This window comes from Kogia breviceps, chromosome 1 (assembly GCF_026419965.1).
Source record: "Kogia breviceps isolate mKogBre1 chromosome 1, mKogBre1 haplotype 1, whole genome shotgun sequence".
Taxonomy (NCBI): Eukaryota; Metazoa; Chordata; class Mammalia; order Artiodactyla; family Physeteridae; genus Kogia; species Kogia breviceps.
This window is the reverse complement of record NC_081310.1, coordinates 21,281,804-21,303,243: the sequence shown is the minus strand read 5'-3', so window position 1 is coordinate 21,303,243 and position 21,440 is coordinate 21,281,804. Positions and strand designations below refer to the sequence as shown.

Here is a 21,440-nt window from a genome sequence, read left to right as displayed (position 1 = left end):
CAACAGTTGTGGCAGACAGAATACTAGGCCCTCATTTATCCTCACTTCAGTTTGCTTGTATCCCTGGAAGGGGACTCAAATTTAACTGGATCAGATTGTGGAGCAACTTATGCTCAAGGACACTGCCAAAAATAATAGAGCTATCAGCCAGCAATTAGAGAGACCTAACAGCTGGGTGTAACACAAACAGAAGCAAACATCTTAACAGATCAGGGAAATCCAAAAAAGAGGGGATATATGTATACGTATAGCTGATTCACTCTGCTGTAAGTAGAAGCTAATACAACATCATAAAGCAACTTTTTGGATTTCCTTTGCATTTAGGTTGTACACTTTTCTTATTTGCAAACTCATTCTTATTGCTGAATCAAAGTTTATGCTAAAACATTTTCAGACTCACTTCGGAGAGGTTAGCAGCAGATGACAGATTGGTGCCTGTAGTAGTAGTTTCTAGCGCAAACTCACCGACTGGATGTTTTAAAGAACAGAAATTTGCTGCCTCACAGTTCTAGAGGCTAGCAGACTGAATTCTATTTCCCCATCATTGTGAAGGCCTTGATGTTGTTCACCAGGGGAAATAGAATTCACTAAAACAGCCCAGCCAAGTCACTTAACAAATAAACAAGCAAACAGAGACCACAGCCAACCCTGAGCGACAGGGGGAGGAGACATAAGTATTGAAAGTTGCTACAAAATATTATCTGAACAGCCCATTTTTCAGGAAACAAAACAAAACAACAACAACAACAAAAAACAAGGCATGCAAAGAAACAGGAAATTGTGATCCATATATGGGGAAAAAGCAGATGACAGAAATTGCTTGTGAGAGGGCCCAGATTTCAGACTGAATGACACCTCACAGCTGTGACAATAAATATGCTCAAGGAACTAAAGAAAACCGTGCTTAAAGAGGAAAAGGGAGGTATGATGAAAGTGTCTCATCAAATAGGGAATATAAATGAAGAGATAGAAATTACAAAAAAGAACCAAAGGGAAGTTGTGGAGTAGAAAAGCACAAGAACTAAAATGAAAAATGCACTAGAGAGGCTCAACATTAGATTTCAACCGGCAGAAAAAAAATGTTGAATTTATAGATAAATAGAGATGATATGATACAAAGAACAAAGGTTTCTGTATTTAATGAAGAAAAATGAGGAGATACAGGGAGAATGCTGTGTGAACATGAAGATGGCCATCTACAAGCTGAGGAGAGATTTCTAGAGCAAACCCTTCCCTCAGAGCAAAAGAACCAGCCCTACCAACAGCTTGATTTCATGCTGCTAGCCTCTACAACTGTGACACAGTAAATTTCTGTTCTTTAAAACATCCAGCCGGGGAGTTTGCGCTAGAAAGTACTACTACAGGCACCAATCTGTCATCTGCTGCTAATCTCTCCGAAGTGAGTCTGAAAATGTTTTAGCATAAACTTTGATTCAGCAATAAGAACGAGTTTGCAAATAAGAAAAGTGTACAGGGCTTCCCTGGTGACGCAGTGGTTGAGAGTCCGCCTGCCCATGCAGGGGACGCGGGTTTCTGCTCTGGTCCGGGAGGATCCCAAGTGCCGCGGAGCGGCTGGGCCCATGAGCCATGGCCACTGAGCCTGCGCGTCCGGAGCCTGTGCTCCGCAACGGGAGAGGCCACAGCAGTGAGAGGCCCGCGTACCGCAAAAAAAAAAAAAAAAAGTGTACAACCTAAATGCAAAGGGAATCCAGAAAAGAGGGGATATATGTATACGTATAGCTGATTCACTTTGCTGTAAATAGAAGCTAATACAACACTGTAAAGCAACTATACTCCAATAAAAATTAATTTAAAAAATAAATTAAAATTATATTTTTAAACGCAAAAAACAAAACAAAAACAAACAAAAAAAAGAAAAGTGTACAACCAGTTCAGGTTGGCCTTTGAAGTGATGTTACTATATGCAAAAAATGCTGACCTATGATGGGTCCATGCACACTACAGAAGATACAGAACAGAGTTGCTTGTGTCTTCTTTCACCTATGTCACTTTTTGGAAAATAGGGGTAAAGTGATACTTTTCTGTAGACAAACACTTTAGAAGAAACTACTCTTGTGGCAAAATTGCTGAAGGAGCAGACTGGTGGAAAAGGCCATCATATTTCCCAAATGTATTTCTTTCTGTCAACCCTAGAGGCATTGAAGAGACACGGGCTGTAAGTTAAAGCAAAAAAATCAGTGTGTCAGGAGGGAATCTTATGAGAAAGCCCTGCAAGCATGACTCTGCCTCCCACTCACGTGGGCTTTCACTTGTTTCTGCTGAAAGGAGCCAGACACCTTTGCTTCCTGATAGTGCCACAGAAAAATACATATGCATTTTCAGTGTATGCAGGAATCAATGTCAAGTCTCTCTGCTCACCTGCAGATGTGAAATCAGAGAGAGGGAATTCAAACTTGTGGAATGTGTGATAGGTTTTGTGAGAACACCTCTAGGCAGCAAGTTTAGAAGTATAATCCTAAATATATGAAAGCTGGATACAAATTTGGCTTTTCCTTTTGTTTAAGAGTTTTATCAGAGGCTCCAAATCTGTGAACAGAAGGGGGTCAGATGTGCCATGTAGGTCATGCTCAAAGATGATGAATATATTTTGCTGTTATTAGCTTATCACCCCTCTGAAGTGTAAGAAGAATCCAAGAGACTAATCCTGAAAGGTAATAGAGGGGAATTGCCTGGCGGTCCAGTTGTTAGGACTTGGCGCTTTCACTGCTGGGGGCTGGGGCTCAATCCCTGGTCTGGGAACTAAGATCCCATGAGCTGCATGGCGTGGCCAAAAAAATAAAATAAAATAAAGAAAAACAATTAAATCATTGGGAAAAAAAGAGGAAGGTAATAGAATTTCTTTAGAGTGAGTTGGTGGTGGGCTGGGCGTCTCTTCTCTGCACGCTTCGTTAATCCTGGCCAAGTGAGGAGGGTTTCATGGAACCAACGCTAGAACTTGACTTTTGTGTCTGGGGACACACGAGGCTGGTCTCCGGCTTGAGGCTGACAGTGCCTAAAGGTGAGAGGTACTCGGGAGCTGTCTGTGGACAGAGGGTCTCTGCAGGTTGTGGCTTTGCCAGGAAGTGAATCAGGCGAGGTGAGCCAGATTACCACCATTTGACAAGGGCTGGATTTGCACCTTCATGGTTGCTGGCATGGCAGAGGAAAATTGTACCAGTAATGTGGGACTCTGTCCTTTTTTAAAAAATCATATCACCACCCCTCCATCTCCCCACCCTCCTCTCCCCTAAGTTAGATGCCACAGAGTCCTGCAAGAGGGGGCAGAGGAAAAGCCAGGAAGAGAGAAGAAACAGAAGACATCCTCCTCCCGGCCCTTCTCCATTGTAAACATCTAAGCCTAAATCAGGCCTGACCAGTAGAAAGAGCAAAGAAGCTTTTAGTCCAGTGAGACAATATCATGTTTATTTGGATCAGACTGCAGTTTTAAATACCCACATAAAGGGAATTAATTTGGTTAGTGACCAAGAGAAACTGAAAGGCTCTGGGCTCCGCTTGAGACTTCATCTGAGTCAGGGGCAGTACAATTCAGCAGAACAGTGTAAATGACAGTTATCGAAGAAAACGTAATCTGCTCCCGTCAGCACCCTTCCACGTCCAGCTCATCCAAAAGCGGTTACGCTCTGATGACTCTTGCATCCTCCAGCAGCTACGGCTTATGCAAAAGCAAAGTCATGATTTGGAAGAGGCGCAAAGGGCAAAGGCAAGAAAGAAAGGTCCTGGACTTCAGACTTCTGATGAGAGATATGTCACATACTCCCTGTGTTCTACGTATGAGGAAGTTAGCACCTGGAGAGGGTAAGTGATGTATCTTAGATCACACAGCTTACATAGTGGCAGACGCTAAGAAGCAACCAAGGATGTCTGGCTCCAAATCCCAAATGGAAGAGGGAATGATCTGGAAGGAACTTGCACTGTGGCGAAGGCAGGGCTTAAGACCCAGTAAACACCACGAACTGGTGACAGAACAGTTCATAGGGTGAAGTAGTTTTTGTGTTTTTTTTTTTTTTTTTTGCGGTACGCGGGCCTCTCTCTGCTGTGGCCTCTCCCGTTGCGGAGCACAGGCTCCGGATGCGCAGGCTCAGCGGCCATGGCTCATGGGCCCAGCCGCTCCACGGCATGTGGAATCTTCCTGGACCGGGACACGAACCTGCGTCCCCTGCATCGGCAGGCGGACTCTCAACCACTGCGCCATCAGGGAAGCCCAGGGTGAAGTAGTTTTATCATCTGTGTGAAGCCAACCATACACATGAATGGAGAAAATGGTGTGTAGCTTTTTAAAAAAAATTAGTTAATTAATTAATTTATTTTTGGCTCTGTTGGGTCTTCATTGCTGTGCATGGGCTTTCTCTAGTTGAGGTGACTGGGGGCTACTCTTTGCTGCGGTGTGCGGGCTTCTCATTGTTGTGACTTCTCTTGTTCCGGAGCACAGGCTCTAGTGCACACAAGCTTCAGTAGCTGTGGCTCACGGGGTGTAGAGCGCAGGCTCAGTAGTTGTGGTGCACGGGGTTAGTTGCTCCTCAGCATGTGGGATCTTCCCGGACCAGGGCTCAAACCCGTGTCCCCTGCATTGGCAGGAGGATTCTTAACCACTGTACCACCAGGGAAGCCCATCCTTTTACTTTTAAAGCAACAATATTGGTAAAGATTCTTGGTTTCCCAACAATGTGTTTTTTGCATAGCAACTGAACCATCTGAAGGAAATAGGAATAAAGATCTCCACCCTGGTCTACCCTTTGAAGACTGGGAGGTACAGCAGCTGTTTTTATTTTTCTAGGTTTCTGTGATATCTTTTTTTTTATTATTTTAAAAAATATTTATTTTTGGCTGCGTTGGGTCATCTTTGCCGTGTGCGGGCTTTCTCTAGTTGCGGCGAGCAGGGGCTACTCTTCGTTGTGGAGCACGGGCTTCTCATTGCAGTGGATTCTCTTGTTGCGGAGCACAGGCTCTAAGCGCCCGGGCTTCAGAGGTTGTGGCTCATGGGCTCTAGAGCCCAGGCTCAGTAATTGTGGCACACGGGCTTAGTTGCTCTGCGGCATGTGGCTCTTCCCAGACCAGGGCTCGAACCCGTGTCCCCTGCATTGGCAAGTGGATTCTTAACCACTGAGACACCAGGGAAGTCCCTATGTTTCTGTGATATCTAGATGACTAGATTGCAGTGATGGTGTTGGGGTAACTGATACCACGGCTGTCACCCTCATCTTTCAGCATAAATTCATCTGTGATCTCTCTTCTAAGTTGTAAACAAAGTGGGTAAAGTATGTATCAAAGAAGAGTGTGTTCTTCCTCAGAAAATTTCATTTCCAGTAATTCCCTATCAGTTACATCTTTATGAAACAGAGATGAAATAGATTTGTATAATTTTATTGCATTGAAATTTTGAATAGTCTTGGAGCTGGAAGGAATTTTGAAAAGAGAACTAGAAGAGAACGAGTATTCTTCCCCGGCAGGACAAGAGAATTAGTGGTCACTACTTTTGTATTGACTGGTAGCCAACATTATAGTAAGGCAACTACGGACGTGTGCTAGTGGCCTCCAGCTACATCTCTTGCCAGGACTGCCTATTTAAGACTACAGGTTCTTAGAAACCTTAAAAATATTTTACCTGTATGCCTAGTGTAAATCCATTGTCAAAGAACTTTAGGACAAAAGTTGCCTCCTTCAAGCCTAGTCTTCATGATTTTAAGCTCTGTACGTTACTCTTAACATTAGTGATTTTTGGCATAGACTGCTTCTGGTAGATGTATGAAATGTTCATCTATATATTTATTGAGCTTAAAGAATTAATGTAATCTAGAGTCTCATAGGTCCCAGCTGTTTTAGAATGTAGTAGAGTGTAGCAGAAATACATAAGATTTGGAGGCAGGTAGGTCTGGGTTCAAATCCCACTTAGGCACTCACTTGTATAACATTCTGGATATGTTGCTTAACCTGAGTTTAACTTCCTTATAGAGAGTAAAACCTGCTTTATAAAGTGGCTATGAGGATTAAACTAACACAATACACTGCTTTAAGAGGTGGTAGCTATTAGCATGGCATTTGTTAGACGAAGAGCTCCATAATCTTTGTGCATGAAATACAAAGAAAACAAGTAACACTGGTAAAAACACATTTATTTACGTACCCTGTCGTGTGCCCGGGAGGTGTTTTTCACTTTCCAGTAATTGAATTAGGTTATAACAATTAAAATTCCAGAAGGTAAACTATTGTAATTTATTGTTGCTCATGACCTTAAGTAAACAGACATGGTACCACATAAAGTACTTTTAAACACGTCTAAACTTTTGGTATCGCTTTGATGTATACTTTGGCAATGGACCTAATAGATTACCAATATGCTTCTAAATTCCATGGTTCTCTTCAGACACAACAGGAAAAATTTCAATTTAATGTTTCAATTTCAGAAATTTAACAAAGATTCTTAGGAAGCTGGAAAAGGCCATTACTTAAGCCTATAGTGTTTACCACAAATATAAATGTATTGCTATTAAAAATAAAATCATGGTAGGCAGCAGTCAACTAATTGCTAGTTTCATTTTTTAGATTATATAGGATTTCTTGAAAATAATTCACCTCAGATGGCAGGCTATAGAAGTTTGTTATTTTAAAGTAGTTCTTTACTCATTAACTTTTTGAGGACTAGTTAAAGGAATTCCGATCCCAAGTCAAATCATTGAATGGCGTATCAAATTGTATTTTACACTAGAAACTGCCATTTCCAAGAGACTGCATCACACATGGCATTTCCTTCGAGAATGCCTTTATCCCTGGCTTCAAATCTTACTTACAGCATATGATTATTTTTAGAAGGTTTGGTAAGTGTTAAAAAATGGGTACTCATTTTGCTAGAGCAGGATATAAGAATGTGCTGATCACCAAGTATGAGATTTTACATTACATTAAATTAAAATTATATACTGTTGGAAATAGACAAGATAGGGAGTTCCTAGATCCTAGAAAATATTATGGCTAAGGAAATAGAGAACTCAAAAGAGGAAATCTACCTCCAAGAAACTACTTCAGTATAGTAAAATAGAATTAAGTGCCCTGTCTTAGGAAAAAGTTTGTTAGTAATAAGGAACTGGGACATCATACATTGTTTCTTTGGAGATTAAAGTGCAGGCTATGAAATGGCATATAAAATAATGCATAAAATAGTGCAATCTTAAGGTGCCATTATTTTTATTACACATAGCCTATGTTCATATGTCCATTTTCGCTCAAAAATCCAGCTGTAGTGACACCTTTTAGCTTATTTATTTAGGCATTACTTATACTCTGTTCTACCCACCTTAGGGGCTACATAGACTATTTTAACATTTTAACAAGTAGAATAATAGCGCGTACATTTGAAAACTACTAAGTAGAGATTAAGGCAAGCCCCTGTGAAGTTCAGTACTCCAAAAACACGTTTTACAAAAAAAAAGTTGCTTCCAAAACCAGTGGCTTTAGATCTGATGGCACCCCAAGTTTTTAAAACAGTATGATTACTCTGATTACATTTGTGTTTGCCCCATTATTTCCAGGCTCTGTACATCAAGAGGAGCTCAAAACAAACAAACAAACAAAAAAACCAGGTTCTATATCCTCATGTTCTAAAATAATACATAATTCAGAATATGTGAAAGCCAAGCCAAGTCCACGTGGGAGATAAGCTGAGGATCCTGTTGGGGGTGAGCAGGAGGCAGTCCTCTCCATTTCTTACATAGGCCCTTCCACATTGTATCTGTTAATAGTACTGTACCATAATCAATTTGTAAGTGGGACGACTTATTAGGGAAATCTCCTCTGAAAGACAGCCAAGGAAGGTGACAGGAATACTTTATATAAAATGTTGTTCTAGGACAACACAATATTAACATACAGCATTTAAATTACTGACCTATAATCCAGGGCAGGATGGGTTCTCTCTTGGGAGGCTACTTTACAATTTTCCTGTAACATATGTCAGTTCTAGGTGAAGGAAATATTTTGTGATTTGGTGAAACTTAAATACCGTTATACTACCCAAATGCAAGTATAACAGCTATCAAATGGGCCAAGGCAACATCCTAACATGTTTTAGCTAGTAGTTAAGATTTAAGACTTAAAACAAACTGAACTGTCGTGCTTTATCTCCTACTGTTATGCCACATTCGTGCATTAACAAGTGCAACTCATTAACCTTATGGGCAGATGACTACAAGTGTATACTGTAGAGATTTGGATTTTGAAACAGAAAATCTTTTAATAGTGAGTGCTTATTATGGAAGCCAAATACTCATGTTAACTAAGACTACAGATACATTTAGGGTGTCCAGATGTAGTTTTAAGAGACCCAGGGAACTTTAAATAATTCATTAACAACTATTAAAAAGATCATCTGAGGCTGTATCCCTTTGTAAGCCTGTAAACATGTACTCTGTTACTTACAAGTCTTCCTATTACCAGGAAAGCAGACTATTAAAGGCCATGAGCACTCCAGCAGGCCTCCTCCAAAGCTGTGACAATATGGCTAAATCCTATGATTAAACAAATGAGACCTGCTGAGAAAATGAGTTCCAGACAGGGACTTTTATGGATGACCTTGGCTGACAAATGTTTTTTGGAAATTGTTTATTTTAAAATTACCTTCCCAACAAACCATGAAACACTTGGATGTTATTTTATGGTTTTTCATTGAAAACATACTACATTGTAAATGGAGTTTCAAAGTTAGACAAAGAATTGATCAAAATCTAAGGACAATATTATGTAAGGACAATGTTAAAAATTGATAAGAAAAAGTTTCATTTGGTGAGATTAATCTCAAGGATGCATAACCATGTCATGTTGGACAGATAAAAAAAGGTAGTGACCTTGTGCTTTTATTCAACTAAGGTACTTACCAAAACCTTAGGTTTTATACAGGTGTCAAACTCCCACCTGGAAAGGGATAGTATTCTATACTACACCTAAGTTTACCTTAAATAACTGAAGCCCAAGGCAACAGTTGTTTAAAAGAACTTAACAGGCAAATAATGACTACATAATTTAGTACATTAAAATAAAACTAGGACAGTAATAGTTGACTGTTTCAAAAATATACAACCGGGGAAAATAACCACTGTACACAATTTGGAGGTTGTTAAAGTGACCACTTAGAAGGTTGAACAGTGCAAGACATGCTTTTCCAGTTACAAGCTCAAAACAGGAGTGCAAACGAAATTAAAGCTTTTGTTTAAAGTTGCAGGATAAGGAAAGCTTGAAATTAATATTAAAAAGCTTCCCTCAGGTCATTCCCCAGAAATGAAATGATCAAAATGCTTTTTCATAGTATAATTCTCTTCACTGAACTTTCTTTCAATGGCAAAACTGCATCCCACAGGTTGGGTTCCCTACTTATACCACTGGTCATGACCACATTTGATCAATAAGCATACACAGTGGTGAGTAAGTAAGGAAGAGTACTAGTTGCCAGAAGTCTGACATCAATGTAGAGAATTTGGGGTTCTGCCTTAGCCAGTGTACCTGAACCCTAGAGAGAATAAAGCAATGGGCTTTAATACTCTCTTATTCTTGTAAAACTGGAGGACAAATGGACATACAAATACCACCCCGCCCCCAGAGGCAAGCTGTTGTGGTGGAAGATGTTAAGCGCTTAAATGAACTAAGACGCTGCTCTAAAAAGTGGAGAAGTATAGAGGTTCAAGATAAATACCAGTGCAAGAGCTTTTTAAGTGAGTTGACTAGGCAATGCATGCATCCATCCATGCAAATGTAGGACATGGCCCCAAAAGTGAACCAAAAACATGTATATAACAACTGGGTAAGTCCCTTGCCAGTAGTTTATAAAAATATATAGTCAATACTGTAGAGGCCCCTTCTACAGCCAATACTATGGAAGTCCGTTTTAGTTACCCATTACTTCAATACCAAAAAGCATTTACTACTTTTCAGACATTCCAGACAAAGGTCACTTATAACAAAAAGTCAACTTTTTTTAAAAAAACAAGATACTGTCCATTTAAAAAGTAGGTCTTTTCTTTCAAGTGAACAGGACATTTTATGTATTAAACTTCTAGTCTGTCAAGACTGGTTTAAGATCCTTATGTAATGTGCATATATGCAGAAACAAATAAACTTGCTTTAAACATTATCTGCACAGAAATAAAGTTAACTTCTCAAAACATGATAGGATAGGTCTGGTTAGTACAAATCTATTGCAAAATAAAAGGATTCTGTGCATCAGTTCAACCAGGAGAAGCGGGAAAAGACTGTCCCAACCATGAGAGTTCAAGTTTACGTTGTGTTCTGAAAGCCTAGAGCTAAGGGACACCACGTTGCTCACAGTGTCCTGATATGCAGAACTGCTCAAGCTACGAAGTCAGGGCTTCCTCTGGAGCTAGAAGCGCATTCTGGTTTACTTTCTATTCCGGAGACGTTTGGATTTCCTAAGAGAGTCTATGGCTTCTGCGGCCTTTTTGCGTTTCCGAGGAGACTCTTCATTCTGCCCAGACCCTGAGGAGTCTCCTACTGCACTTTCCATTACTTCTCGCAGCTTGCGTTCCAGCTCTGCCAACCGTGCGTTCTGTTCACCTATGATCTGGGTCTGCTCTAGCAGTTTCTGGTCCTGGTCTTGAAGCTGTTTCTGCTGTTCTTGCACTTTGGTGCGAAGCTCAGAAATTTCACGCCTGAGAACAGTCACCCCAGCACCATTTGTCTTAACCTGCTGCTGGAGTTTGGTAACCTCTTGTCTTGAAGGGTTTTGCTTGGAGAAGAGTTGCATTGTTGTCAGGGCTGCAGAAGGCCCTGGAACTGTGGAGAAATAGTAAAATGGTCAGTCACTTAAAATGTCTCACTACCAGTAATACTTCATTAATTACACTTACTCAAAAATAGAATATCCTCTATAATATCACTTCTGCTAATTTCTTCCTTGCAATCTACCTGACCTAATGGATTAGTGAGACACTTTGTCTTAACTATAAATGAGTTTGAATTCTGATTCTCATGTTCATGTGGCAACATGTGGAATGCAAGCAAATGGAGATGGACATTTAATGGCATAAACTTGGATTTAAAATATTATAAAGCATTTTTAGGACCTAGTAAGAAAATATAAGTAGTAAAATTAGAGTTGAATTATTTCACACAAGCAAACATACACATCTGAGTTAGAAGTACAGACCTATCATGTTCGCAAATCCTCTGCACTTAGTTATATGCAAAGGCTTCAACATTAGCCAAACAACAGGGACACCATCAAAAAGTGGGTTACATCACATGTGATGATCAGGAAGAACTTCTGACATGGTGTAGGAAGGCTTTGGAACTATTCTGTTTTAGGAATGACAGAATGTAACATGGGCATAAAAATCATTATTTTAAACTAATAACCTACTTTTTAAAAACCCTATCCCCTGAAGCTTTTCTAAAAGGACCAGATGGATCCATCCACACCCTAAAACCCATCTTGCTAATTTTCTCCTTATACATTTAAATACTCAGAATAATTTCCTTGGCTGATGCATTCTTCCTTCTCTCTCTGCTTACCTTTAGCCAACTAACAAGGCTCAGATCAATTCTCACCTCTTGTGAAGTCTCAATCAGACCAGCCAACAATTATTTTATCTTCCTTAAGATTCTCTCTACTACTCATTTGACATGTTAATGGACACTGCTTTACTACTTCTCTTGCCTACGATAATTTGAGTCTGGATATGTCTTACCTTCTGAAATAATAAGATTCTTGAGAGAAGACACCATGTATTATACCTCATTTTAGTCCCCACAGGACACAGTACAGTGCTGTGCGCATAACAGGTACTCAATAAGAGATGTGTTAATGCTGAGATGCTGTAAAAGCTTTCTTATTAAATCACAGACAGCCACTCAGTTACCCACCGAGTACTCCAGGGAGCTAACTAATATGAATAAAATATTTTACTAAAAATTTGTTCCCAGATTTAAAATATTTGCAAGAGTTGAAGATACTGAACAATTCATTCTTTCAGTAGATAAGGACACAAATCTCTAGGATCCGACAATGTTCAAAACAGCCTTATGCACCCTGTCTTCTAAAGTAGCAGCCAGATACTCCAGGGGCTGAAATAATTAACTGGTTATTTCCATGAAGAATTTTTTGGGTTTTGTCTGGTATATTTGATTCCGTTACAGGATAATGAATACTGACTAGTCAGAAACATCAAAAAACATTCACATATATATAGCTTTTCACTCAGCAGTTTGCTCTAATAAATTTATGCCAAGTTATAAGTTGTGGATATGTACAAAGATTTAGCCACAAGATTGTTCTTCAGAGTGTAGTTCAAATACTGAAAATCTGGAAACAAATGTGCTTAACAGCAGTGGATCAGCTACATAAATTATGGTCTGTAGCCCAATCTGTCATTAAAAATTATGTCGCAGATACAGTTACAGACCCAAAAAGTTCAAGATACACAGTTAAGTGCGGGGGGTGGGGGGGAGCAAGTTACAAATCTATGTATGAACATTATGATAAACTGAACGTATTATAAACAAAAGATACCTGGAGGAGAGCCCATGAGTCTTCCAGATACATCTGATCCTGGTAATTTCCTCTTTAGAATTGGAACAATCTTTTCATCAAAGTATTCCATTGCCATGGAGGAAATATCCCTTAACTCTTGAAGTACTTCATGAGCTCGCTGAGGGGCTCTGGTAGAATTGACATATCTCAACACACGATAAATCTCATCAATCACCTAAAATAATGAGCTCTCATTAGCATTTTAGATTTATTTTTTTTAAAAGAAAACAGCTAAACAGGGAGCAAAGTGACTGCTAGTTTTGCAATTCCTATAAAGACCTACAGGTGACTTAACTGATATACTGACCACTGATAACATTACCATCTGTAACACATGGCTTTGGGCTTGTTATAATACTTTATACATTTCATATTTATATTTATTTAAACATCTTTTCTGTATTGTACTGGTGCTACAGAATCAGGATGATTAAAATACAGCTCCTGCCCTGAAGGAAATCAGTGTAACTGGGGAGAGAGATGTGTAAAGAAGTGACGTAAAGAGGGATATACAAATTGCAAAAGAAAAAGAAACTAGAAGACTAAACTAAGAGATGAGATCTTGTATGCACGTAGGGGTCGGGGTGGGGGAATTACCCAAACCCATATTCTACTAATCCTCTGAACCTACTTCACTCTAGTCTGAATCTGTTTCCCAAAGCCCCAGGGACTCAGCCTGATTTCCTCTCTTTCACACCTCCACTATGTGCTCTACCCTTGAAGTTTTGTTTCTCTTAGACTTGCCGTGGAGTGGAATGAAGTCTCCTCAGAGCCCACTTTCTTGTTATCACCAAAGGGTAGCAAGAGATCCTTTTTCATTTTAATAATAATTGCCATGGGGAAACCCAAGGCATAAATACATGGAGAAGAAAGCTGACAATCCTGATTCCTAATTCTCTTGCTGGAATGGTAACTGAACCTCCCTTAGGCATTCTGCCCTCAGCTTTAATCCCTGTGAGGTCAGCCTTACTTTCTCCTGTGGCTTCAACGTAGACCTGAAGATAATAATGCACATCTCTGAAGATCTCCAGTCTGGATGACATCTGTTCCAGTGGGTCTTCACCTCACAAGACTTGTGGGTTAATCAGCCAATCCATTCTGTCACCGAAATACCTCAAACCACCTTGAATCCCACTCATTTCCACTACTGCATTGACCTAGCCAGTACCCAACTACGGAACAATCTTATAACTGGCCTTTTCTTTTCCTGTACTCAGGCTGCTGAGTACTGCTAGAGAAACATAAAATCTTGCAGAATAGTACCAGGACAAATTACAGTCTTAACACGTTCTAGACTCTCAGGGCAATGAGAAGATCCTTGTCAGTCTAGCATCATGTGTGCTAAATAAATGTCAGCAAAATTAAACTGTTAGGATGTGTCTTTATCGTGAATCAGAGAAGACTTCACAGAAGAGGCCATGTCAGTGGGCCTGGAGAGATGACTAGGAATTGGCTTGGCCTAAGGTGGTGTATATGTAGGCAAATGTAATAAGAGAGGAGATATGCTAGTTTTGAATTACATGGGCCATGCAGGTGATACTAGACAGGTAGGCATATCTGGAGATACAGGTTAGGAGATCAGGAGAGAAACTCCAAATGATGAAGAGGCCTCAGTAGCCAATGGCGTAACAGGGACTGACATTGCTAAGGGAGAAGATACAGAATAGGACAGTCAAAGGCAGAATCCTGAGGCACTAGTGGTTAAGTGATACATTTATTTTTGGCATTACTACTAGATTATGAACTCATTCCAAAAGAAAATAACATTTTTTTTCAATAAAAACTTACTGAACTACCATGTTAGGAACTATTACGTATATTAAAAAAAAAAGAAATGAAGAAAACAGCACTTTCTCTTGGGCTTACAATTTAACTATGTGAACAAACCCTAACCTGTAAGCATTTACTGGTCAGGAGAGGCTTCTTTGACATATTTAAGGTAAAACTGAATGATGACGAGGAACTGGAAGATCTGGGAAGAAAAGTATTTAGGCAGGAATAACAATGGCAATAGCTTCAAGGTCTGAGTCAGTTTGGCTTGTTTAAGGTCAAGGGTTAGAAACATGCAACCTATATCTGTATCTCCAAACAGTAAAAATTTATGGAAGCTAGCATAAGCTCAATGCTTTGAAAAAAAAAAAACAAACCCTAATATTTATATATGATTACAAAATGGTTAATTACAAAACATATGAGCTAAAGTAGTAACAGAGTATTTTTTTTAAAGGTCCTTCATATTGACGGAGAGTCTATGTACTAGTGCTAGGATATTAACTGACCCACAGTAGCTCTGTGTTTATCAGCGTTTAGATGTGTGTTATAAATCAGTACTGCGATGCTCCAGTATCATTTTATGCTGGCCTCAACACCCGTATACTCCAGCTCCAGGTACAAAGTAACCATGAGCTCTTCGAACAGCATCAAACCCTCTCTCTCTTTTTTGCTCAGGGTTTTTGCACATTATGATCTCTTTTCTGGAATGTTCTCCCTGCATATCTCCCCTGCCTTCTCTAGCCCCAAATTTCGTACTCATCCTTGACGTCTCAGTAACACTTTCTCAGAGTAAGCAGTCTCTTCTGAACCCTCTTTCAGTTTAAATCATGTTAACATCTTCATCAAATCCTTTATTTTACCTTCAGAATACACATTACAAGTTTTAAGTACTACATTTTTCTGTTAATGTCTGTCTTCCTATAATACAGTAAGCTCAATTAAAGAGACCACGCCTAGTTTCACTGTCAGATCCCCACAGTCTAGCAGTGTCTGGCACAGAGCAGATACTCAATAAACGTCTGTTAAATGAGTGATAAAGATGGTCAAATATCATAAATTGCTTAATATTGACACATCTAAATAAAACTGTTTAGGGACAAGCCACAGCGGTAAAGTCAATACAAGAATATCATTTTTAGAAGGTGGATTTTGAATATAAAGGTCACCGTTAACAGAATCTTTATTGAGAGGAATTTTTAAAAAATACATAATACTTGAAAGAGTATTTATCCACAGCTTTATTAATGGATCTATTTATATTATGTTTAGGTACATAAATACTGGTAGACAGAAGAATATTTACAGTATATTTGAGCTAGACTAGAAATGACTGTTATAATGATTCAAGCATGAATAAAACATACATCTTATCCAATGCAAGATGACTTAGTGAAAGACCCATACACAGCAGAGGCTAGCTCAAACTGAATAAATTCAATGTACAAGCAAAGTGCTGTGTGAAAAAGAAAGTAGAGAGAAATAAGATCTGTTTGAGAGAACTGAGCAGGCCTAATGAAGGACTCGGCAATGAGAAATAAGCAGCATTTCAATGGGGAAGAGAAGTCTGAGCAGGAGAAGGGTATACGCGACTAAAGGAGGAGTGGACTGAGGAGATGCGTGATGTGGATGGACAGGTGATGGCACAGGAAATCAACATGTACGCAGTGCTACTACGTACCATGCCTTTATTCTAGGTTTTTAAAAGAAATTTATTATGCAGTGAATCCTCTTCCATAACCCTGATTCTTCAGAATTAATTTCGTATCAAACTATCCCATAGGGATTACTAATACTAAATCACATCTGTGAACCAATTTGTGAAATAATCTTATCTTTACTGTATTCAGCCTTCTAAATATAGTGTGAAAGCAAGGTATCTCTCTCCATTTGTTCAAGTCTTCCATTAGGAAACAATGTTTTCAAAGCTTACTATATAGAGGTTATTTTAGTTAAATGGACTCATCCATGTTTTCAATAAAATTTAAAATATTTTCTTTCCTCTGTCCAAAAGTTATAAGCAAAGGACAATGTGAAGAAAAAAGGACACAGCATGTTAGAACCAAACTGCTTCTAGCATTCAGAGTTATCAGTGTACAATGGTTTTAGAGGCACATATTAAGAAAGCATAGTATTTACCCGATTTTTAAAATATTTCAATTTCTGAGTAGGTTTAATCACTTTCTGAAAATTACTTTAGCAACAAGAATGTAATGTGTGAGTATTGTGTCCAGTGTAAAGATCACAGGTTTTAGGCAGGTCACCTAAACTCTTTAATGGCTATTTGTACACCTTTCAAATAATATGCCACATGCCGAATCCTACCCAAGTTTGAAATAATAAAATAATAGTTATGAAAATATTTTTAAGTTTTAAAAAAGTAGGGTAAGAAACCAAATATGAACAACTATCATATTTCTAACACATGCAGTTTACTATATCATGCTTATGTTGAAATTGGTACAGTAATAAAGACATACTATGAATATCTTAAGTATTTCTACTACTGTAGATGAGAGAATTTCTATCTTGTTTAATCTACTGTTTAGCAAACAAAGCTCCAATTAAAATACTGAACCTCATATGTTCTCATTTTGTCTTTTTGTTCCACTTGAGATTTCCTTAATTTTCCTTTCTGCCCCTTTTACTTAAAATTGTTTCTTCCACATTTGTAAATATTTCTTTATATGGCATGTGTTTGACTATATATTTTCTTATTTCTCTTAGACTATTAGTCACAGTTTAAGTTTCATACCCTTGTATTGCTTTCTCAAAGGTGTATTTTTCCCCATTTGATTCATTCTGTGTTTCTTATTAGTCTGGCAATTCTCTACTCCTTGCTCCTTGCTTACACTTAAGAATGGAGCACACAAAAAGCTGATCAGAACTCCTAGTTAGCCAAGATGGTGGGAAAGGTGGGGTATAGGGGGATAAGAGCAGGGACCTAAAAAAAAATATCAGTGAGAATAGATTGATTCTTCTTTTTTCATTTTAAAGGTTTGTGGACTGTATATATTTACTTGGGGACCAGCATAGTGAAAGGAGGAAATGCTTCCAACTAATAGATTTTGTGGTACGCGGGCCTCTCACTGCTGTGGCCTCTCCCATTGCAGAGCACAGGCTCCGGATGCGCAGGCTCAGAGGCCATGGCTCACGGGCCCAGCCGCTCTGCGGCATGTGGGATCTTCCCGGACCGGGGCACGAACCCGTGTGCCCTGCATCGGCAGGCGGACTCTCAACCACTGTGCCACCAGGGAAGCCCCAAGTAATAGATATTTTTAAGAATGTCTTCACATTAAAACCAATTTTAAGAGAAACAAAAATACAACATTCTGGAAGCATTAGGTAAATTCAAATTGAAGAATATTTATTCCTCGAAATAACTGACCTATGACCTTCAAAAATGTGAAGCTCAAGAAACACAAAGTGTAGGGAATTATTTCACATTAAAGAGGATTAACAAGTCCATGTGTAATCCTAGACTGAATTCTGGACTCAGAAATAAGAATAGTTAGGGGAACTTCCCTGGTGGCGCAGTGGTTGGGAATCCGCCTGCCAATGCAGGGGACATGGGTTTGATCCCTGGTCCGGGAAGATCCCACATGCCACGGAGCAACTAAGCCCGTGTGCCACAACTACTGAGCCTGTGCTCTAGAGCCCATGAGCCACAACTACTGAGCCCACATGCCGCAACTACTGAGTCTGCATGCTGCAACTACTGAAGCCCCTGCGCCTAGAGCCTGTGCTCCACAACAAGAGAAGCCACCGCAATGCGAAGCCTGCCCACCGCAACCAAGAGTAGCCCCTGCTCGCCACAACTAGAGAAAGCCCCCACACACCAACGAAGACCCAATGCAGCCAAAAGAAAAAAAAAATAGCTAGGAAAACTATTATTGGGATAAGAAATGAAATTTAAATACAGATTACTGAGTAGATAACTGTATTGGATCAATGTTAAATTTCCTGAGTTTGATATCTGTACTGTGGTTAAGTAACAAAAATGTCCTAGTTCTTAGGGAATACACTGAAATATTTAAGAATATAGGGTCACAGTAGCTCCAACTTATCTTCAAATGGTTCAGAAAAAAAAACCACGTATGCAGAGAGAGAATAAAAGCAAATGAGACAAAAGGTAAATAACTGCTGACCTGGATAAAAGATATATGAGAATTCCTTGTAATATTTTTGCAATTTTTGTGTAAATGTGAAAATGTATCAAAACAAAAAGTTACCCCCCAAAAAAGGAATAAAGAAAAGTGACCACCACCAGTTATTCTTCATCAAAAACATTAAAAACAAACCAATAATGCATAATATGTAGATTTTATGTTTGTTCAGGGAAATCTAGCTTCATGATCTTACGTAATCATTTACACTGTGAAAACACTGACTTTTGTGTTTCAATAAGCACGAAAGGGTTACTGGGGCTGTTAGTAATGGTAAAGAGAAGAAATTATTCATGTCTTTTTTTCATTATTATATCTCCCAGAATGGTTAGTTGGCCTCTGCTCACATGTGTTTTTCAGTATGTGTGAACTTCTGATATTGACCAAGAGCTTACTATAAAAAGTTTGACTTCTACATGTCAGACAGAAGATTTGAGAAATGTATACAGGAATAAGCTAAGAATCTAAACTCTAGTTCTGAGAAAAGATGAATGCAACATCAATGTAGTGGTCAGAGTCTGCAACTATGGCCCTAACTGACCTGTGCCTGTTTTTGTAAATAAGGTTTTTACTGGAACACAAGCACACACCCATTCATTTACCAAATGTTGTAGAATCACGGCTGTTTCTCAGAGTTGAGTATTCATGACACAGACCATGTGGTCCACAAAGCCAAAAATATTTATTATCTGGCCTTTTACAGAAAAAGTTTGCTGATCCCTGCCATAGCCCATAGTGGCAAACTCCCAACTAGTCTGAAATCTTTAGATAGATTTTCTTTTAATGCCCTTGCTATTAGTATGGTCTCCTTGTCAAGAGACTCCATTTTAAACCCCTCCAGTGAATAAGCCTTAGGTTTTCACTGAGTAGAAGGGCAATGATCTAGCTTGTTTAGAGTTGGAGAGGGGACCTATAGGTTTAAATCATTCTTAAATATAGATTCTCAACCAACCTTCCTGTTTTAGCCCCATTTTCAGAAATGCTTGGAGCTTTCGACCTAGAATTTTCTAGAGGTTCAGTTGTGCATACTGGGTTGCCTCCCAGCTTCCCCACTCCCACTTTAGGAATTAACTTTCTCAGTTCTGCTAAATCAGTTACCATTTATTTATCTACTCTCCAGCTTCTAAAATTCTGTTGCTTACTGTCTACTTTCTGACCTTTTAAAGATTAGATCATTTACTCCACTCCATTGACTGGATTTCTGGGAGAAATTAAGAGGTAAACATATATTTAATCTTCTGTCTTCATCCTGCCATTTAATTTTATGAACAAATTCAACTGTTCTTTCAGAGAATAATTAAAAGAAAAAAATTTTCCCAACTGTTAAAGGTGCAAAATTCTGGTACATATCAGGCAATCTAATTTAAACTAGTGTGGATATTACCCAGATTCACTTAAGTGACTTGTGAAAAGTAATTTGTGAGATGAAATCCCTACTGGAGACCTGAATTTTAACAAAATGGATATATTCTATACAAAACCACAAAAAGAGTTCTCTTACAAAGTATAAGAGCACCTGAACTTTTAAGTATAACCCGGGAGCAAGATCCTGGGAAAACCAAGAATAAACTACTACAGAAATCACATACCAAATCAAGATTATATGCTAAACTGAAAGAAAATTATTTTTATAAAATGTCTTCACTTAAGGATGAGAAAATTAATGCCACATCCTTATGTTCTGAAGATTGAATGTGAAAGTTTAAGGATGAGAAGTTCAAAAAGGAACAATCATAAAACAACCCAAATACTGCAAACTGTGTAAGTTAGCAGTTTAGATTTAGTCTAAGCTAAAAAGTACCAGCTACATAAAAATAAAAAGTAATAATCTGAGTATACAGTGTTGTTTTAGGCAAGGTATAAGCTATATAGATGGCACTTGTAAGAAAGAGAAGAAGCCAAGGTGATAAGAAAACCAAAAATTATTTGTTTTCTGGGGGTTGTTTGTCCAGTCAAGTTCAGATTTCTAAGAGAAAAATAAATCAGGATAAGATCTTTGGAAGAAATGGGTACTATGAAGGAAAAATGGAAGACGTTTCCACTGCAGGCAAGGTGAAGGTCTCAGTTAAGGAGCTGTCCAGAGCAAATGCCCTGGGTGATACACATCAGCTTGAAAGCTGAAGACATTCTCCATTGCTACCACCTCAGTTGGTACTAGAATTAAAAGCAAAAACAAGTGGTTTCCAAAAAACAGCAGGACTCAACTGGATTCAACTTCATTTGTATAGACAGTAAATATCATTCTAATCACATGATCCTGATAAATTAGAACAAAAGATGGGCAACTTCTGCAAAGGTCAGGTACCAAAATATCTTTGGCTTTGCAGGCCATATGGACTTCGCTGCAAACTACTCAACTCTCATGAACAACTGACTGAATTGTCTCTAAGGTTATGAAGCTTGGAGATGTGTCTGAACTATTCATAACCTTATGAGATATGCAATAAAAACTACGAGGCTACAGGAGACAACCTATTCTAGTTCAGTGAACATCCCAGGAACACCTAAGAGTTAAGGCCTATGAATCAGACCTGGATAAAATCTGGCATAAGAATCAGAATCTAAAGTTTCTAACTGGTCACCCTTGTATAGTACCGTACAGAAGCATCGGTAGCTAATATGAGGAAAGTGAGCTATACCAAAGTATATTTTAAATAGGAAACAGGACTCCTCCAGCTCCCAACAAACGTCACAGAAAATTGAAAATGGAGAAAGTACATTAAAAATATTGCCAATGTTAATTATCTATGGAAATAACAAAAAGAGAACATTCAAATTTTACTAGGTATTAATTAGTTCCAACCATGTTAATGGAACCTTTTGACAGTATCAACTAAGCAGCAAAATGACCTTTAATTCTACCTCCATCTCTTCGACATAAAAAGATACAGACATTATTTCATACTGAATTTACAACTCAATTCAAGAAGCAAGACACTAGTGAAAGTATGAGT

The 21,440-nt window shown here is 38.7% G+C and overlaps 1 protein-coding gene across 3 annotated transcripts in view; it reads right to left on the bottom strand.

Annotated features, from left to right (window-relative positions):
• Positions 1–6,113: 6,113 nt before the first annotated feature.
• The window catches only part of FBXO28 (F-box protein 28), a 30,196-nt gene continuing 14,869 nt past the window's right edge, over positions 6,114–21,440 (bottom strand). The window contains exons 4-5 of one of the 3 annotated variants that reach the window (XM_059069477.2): positions 12,530–12,725; positions 6,114–10,794 (exon numbers count right to left, since the gene is read on the bottom strand). In XM_059069477.2, the coding sequence (XP_058925460.1) occupies positions 10,400–10,794; positions 12,530–12,725 (591 nt within the window). In that variant the 3' untranslated portion in view covers positions 6,114–10,399. Of the gene's footprint in view, positions 10,795–12,529; positions 12,726–18,629; positions 20,641–21,440 lie in introns of those variants that run through there. The other 2 variants (XM_067028298.1, XM_067028305.1) reach the window with 2 other exon arrangements.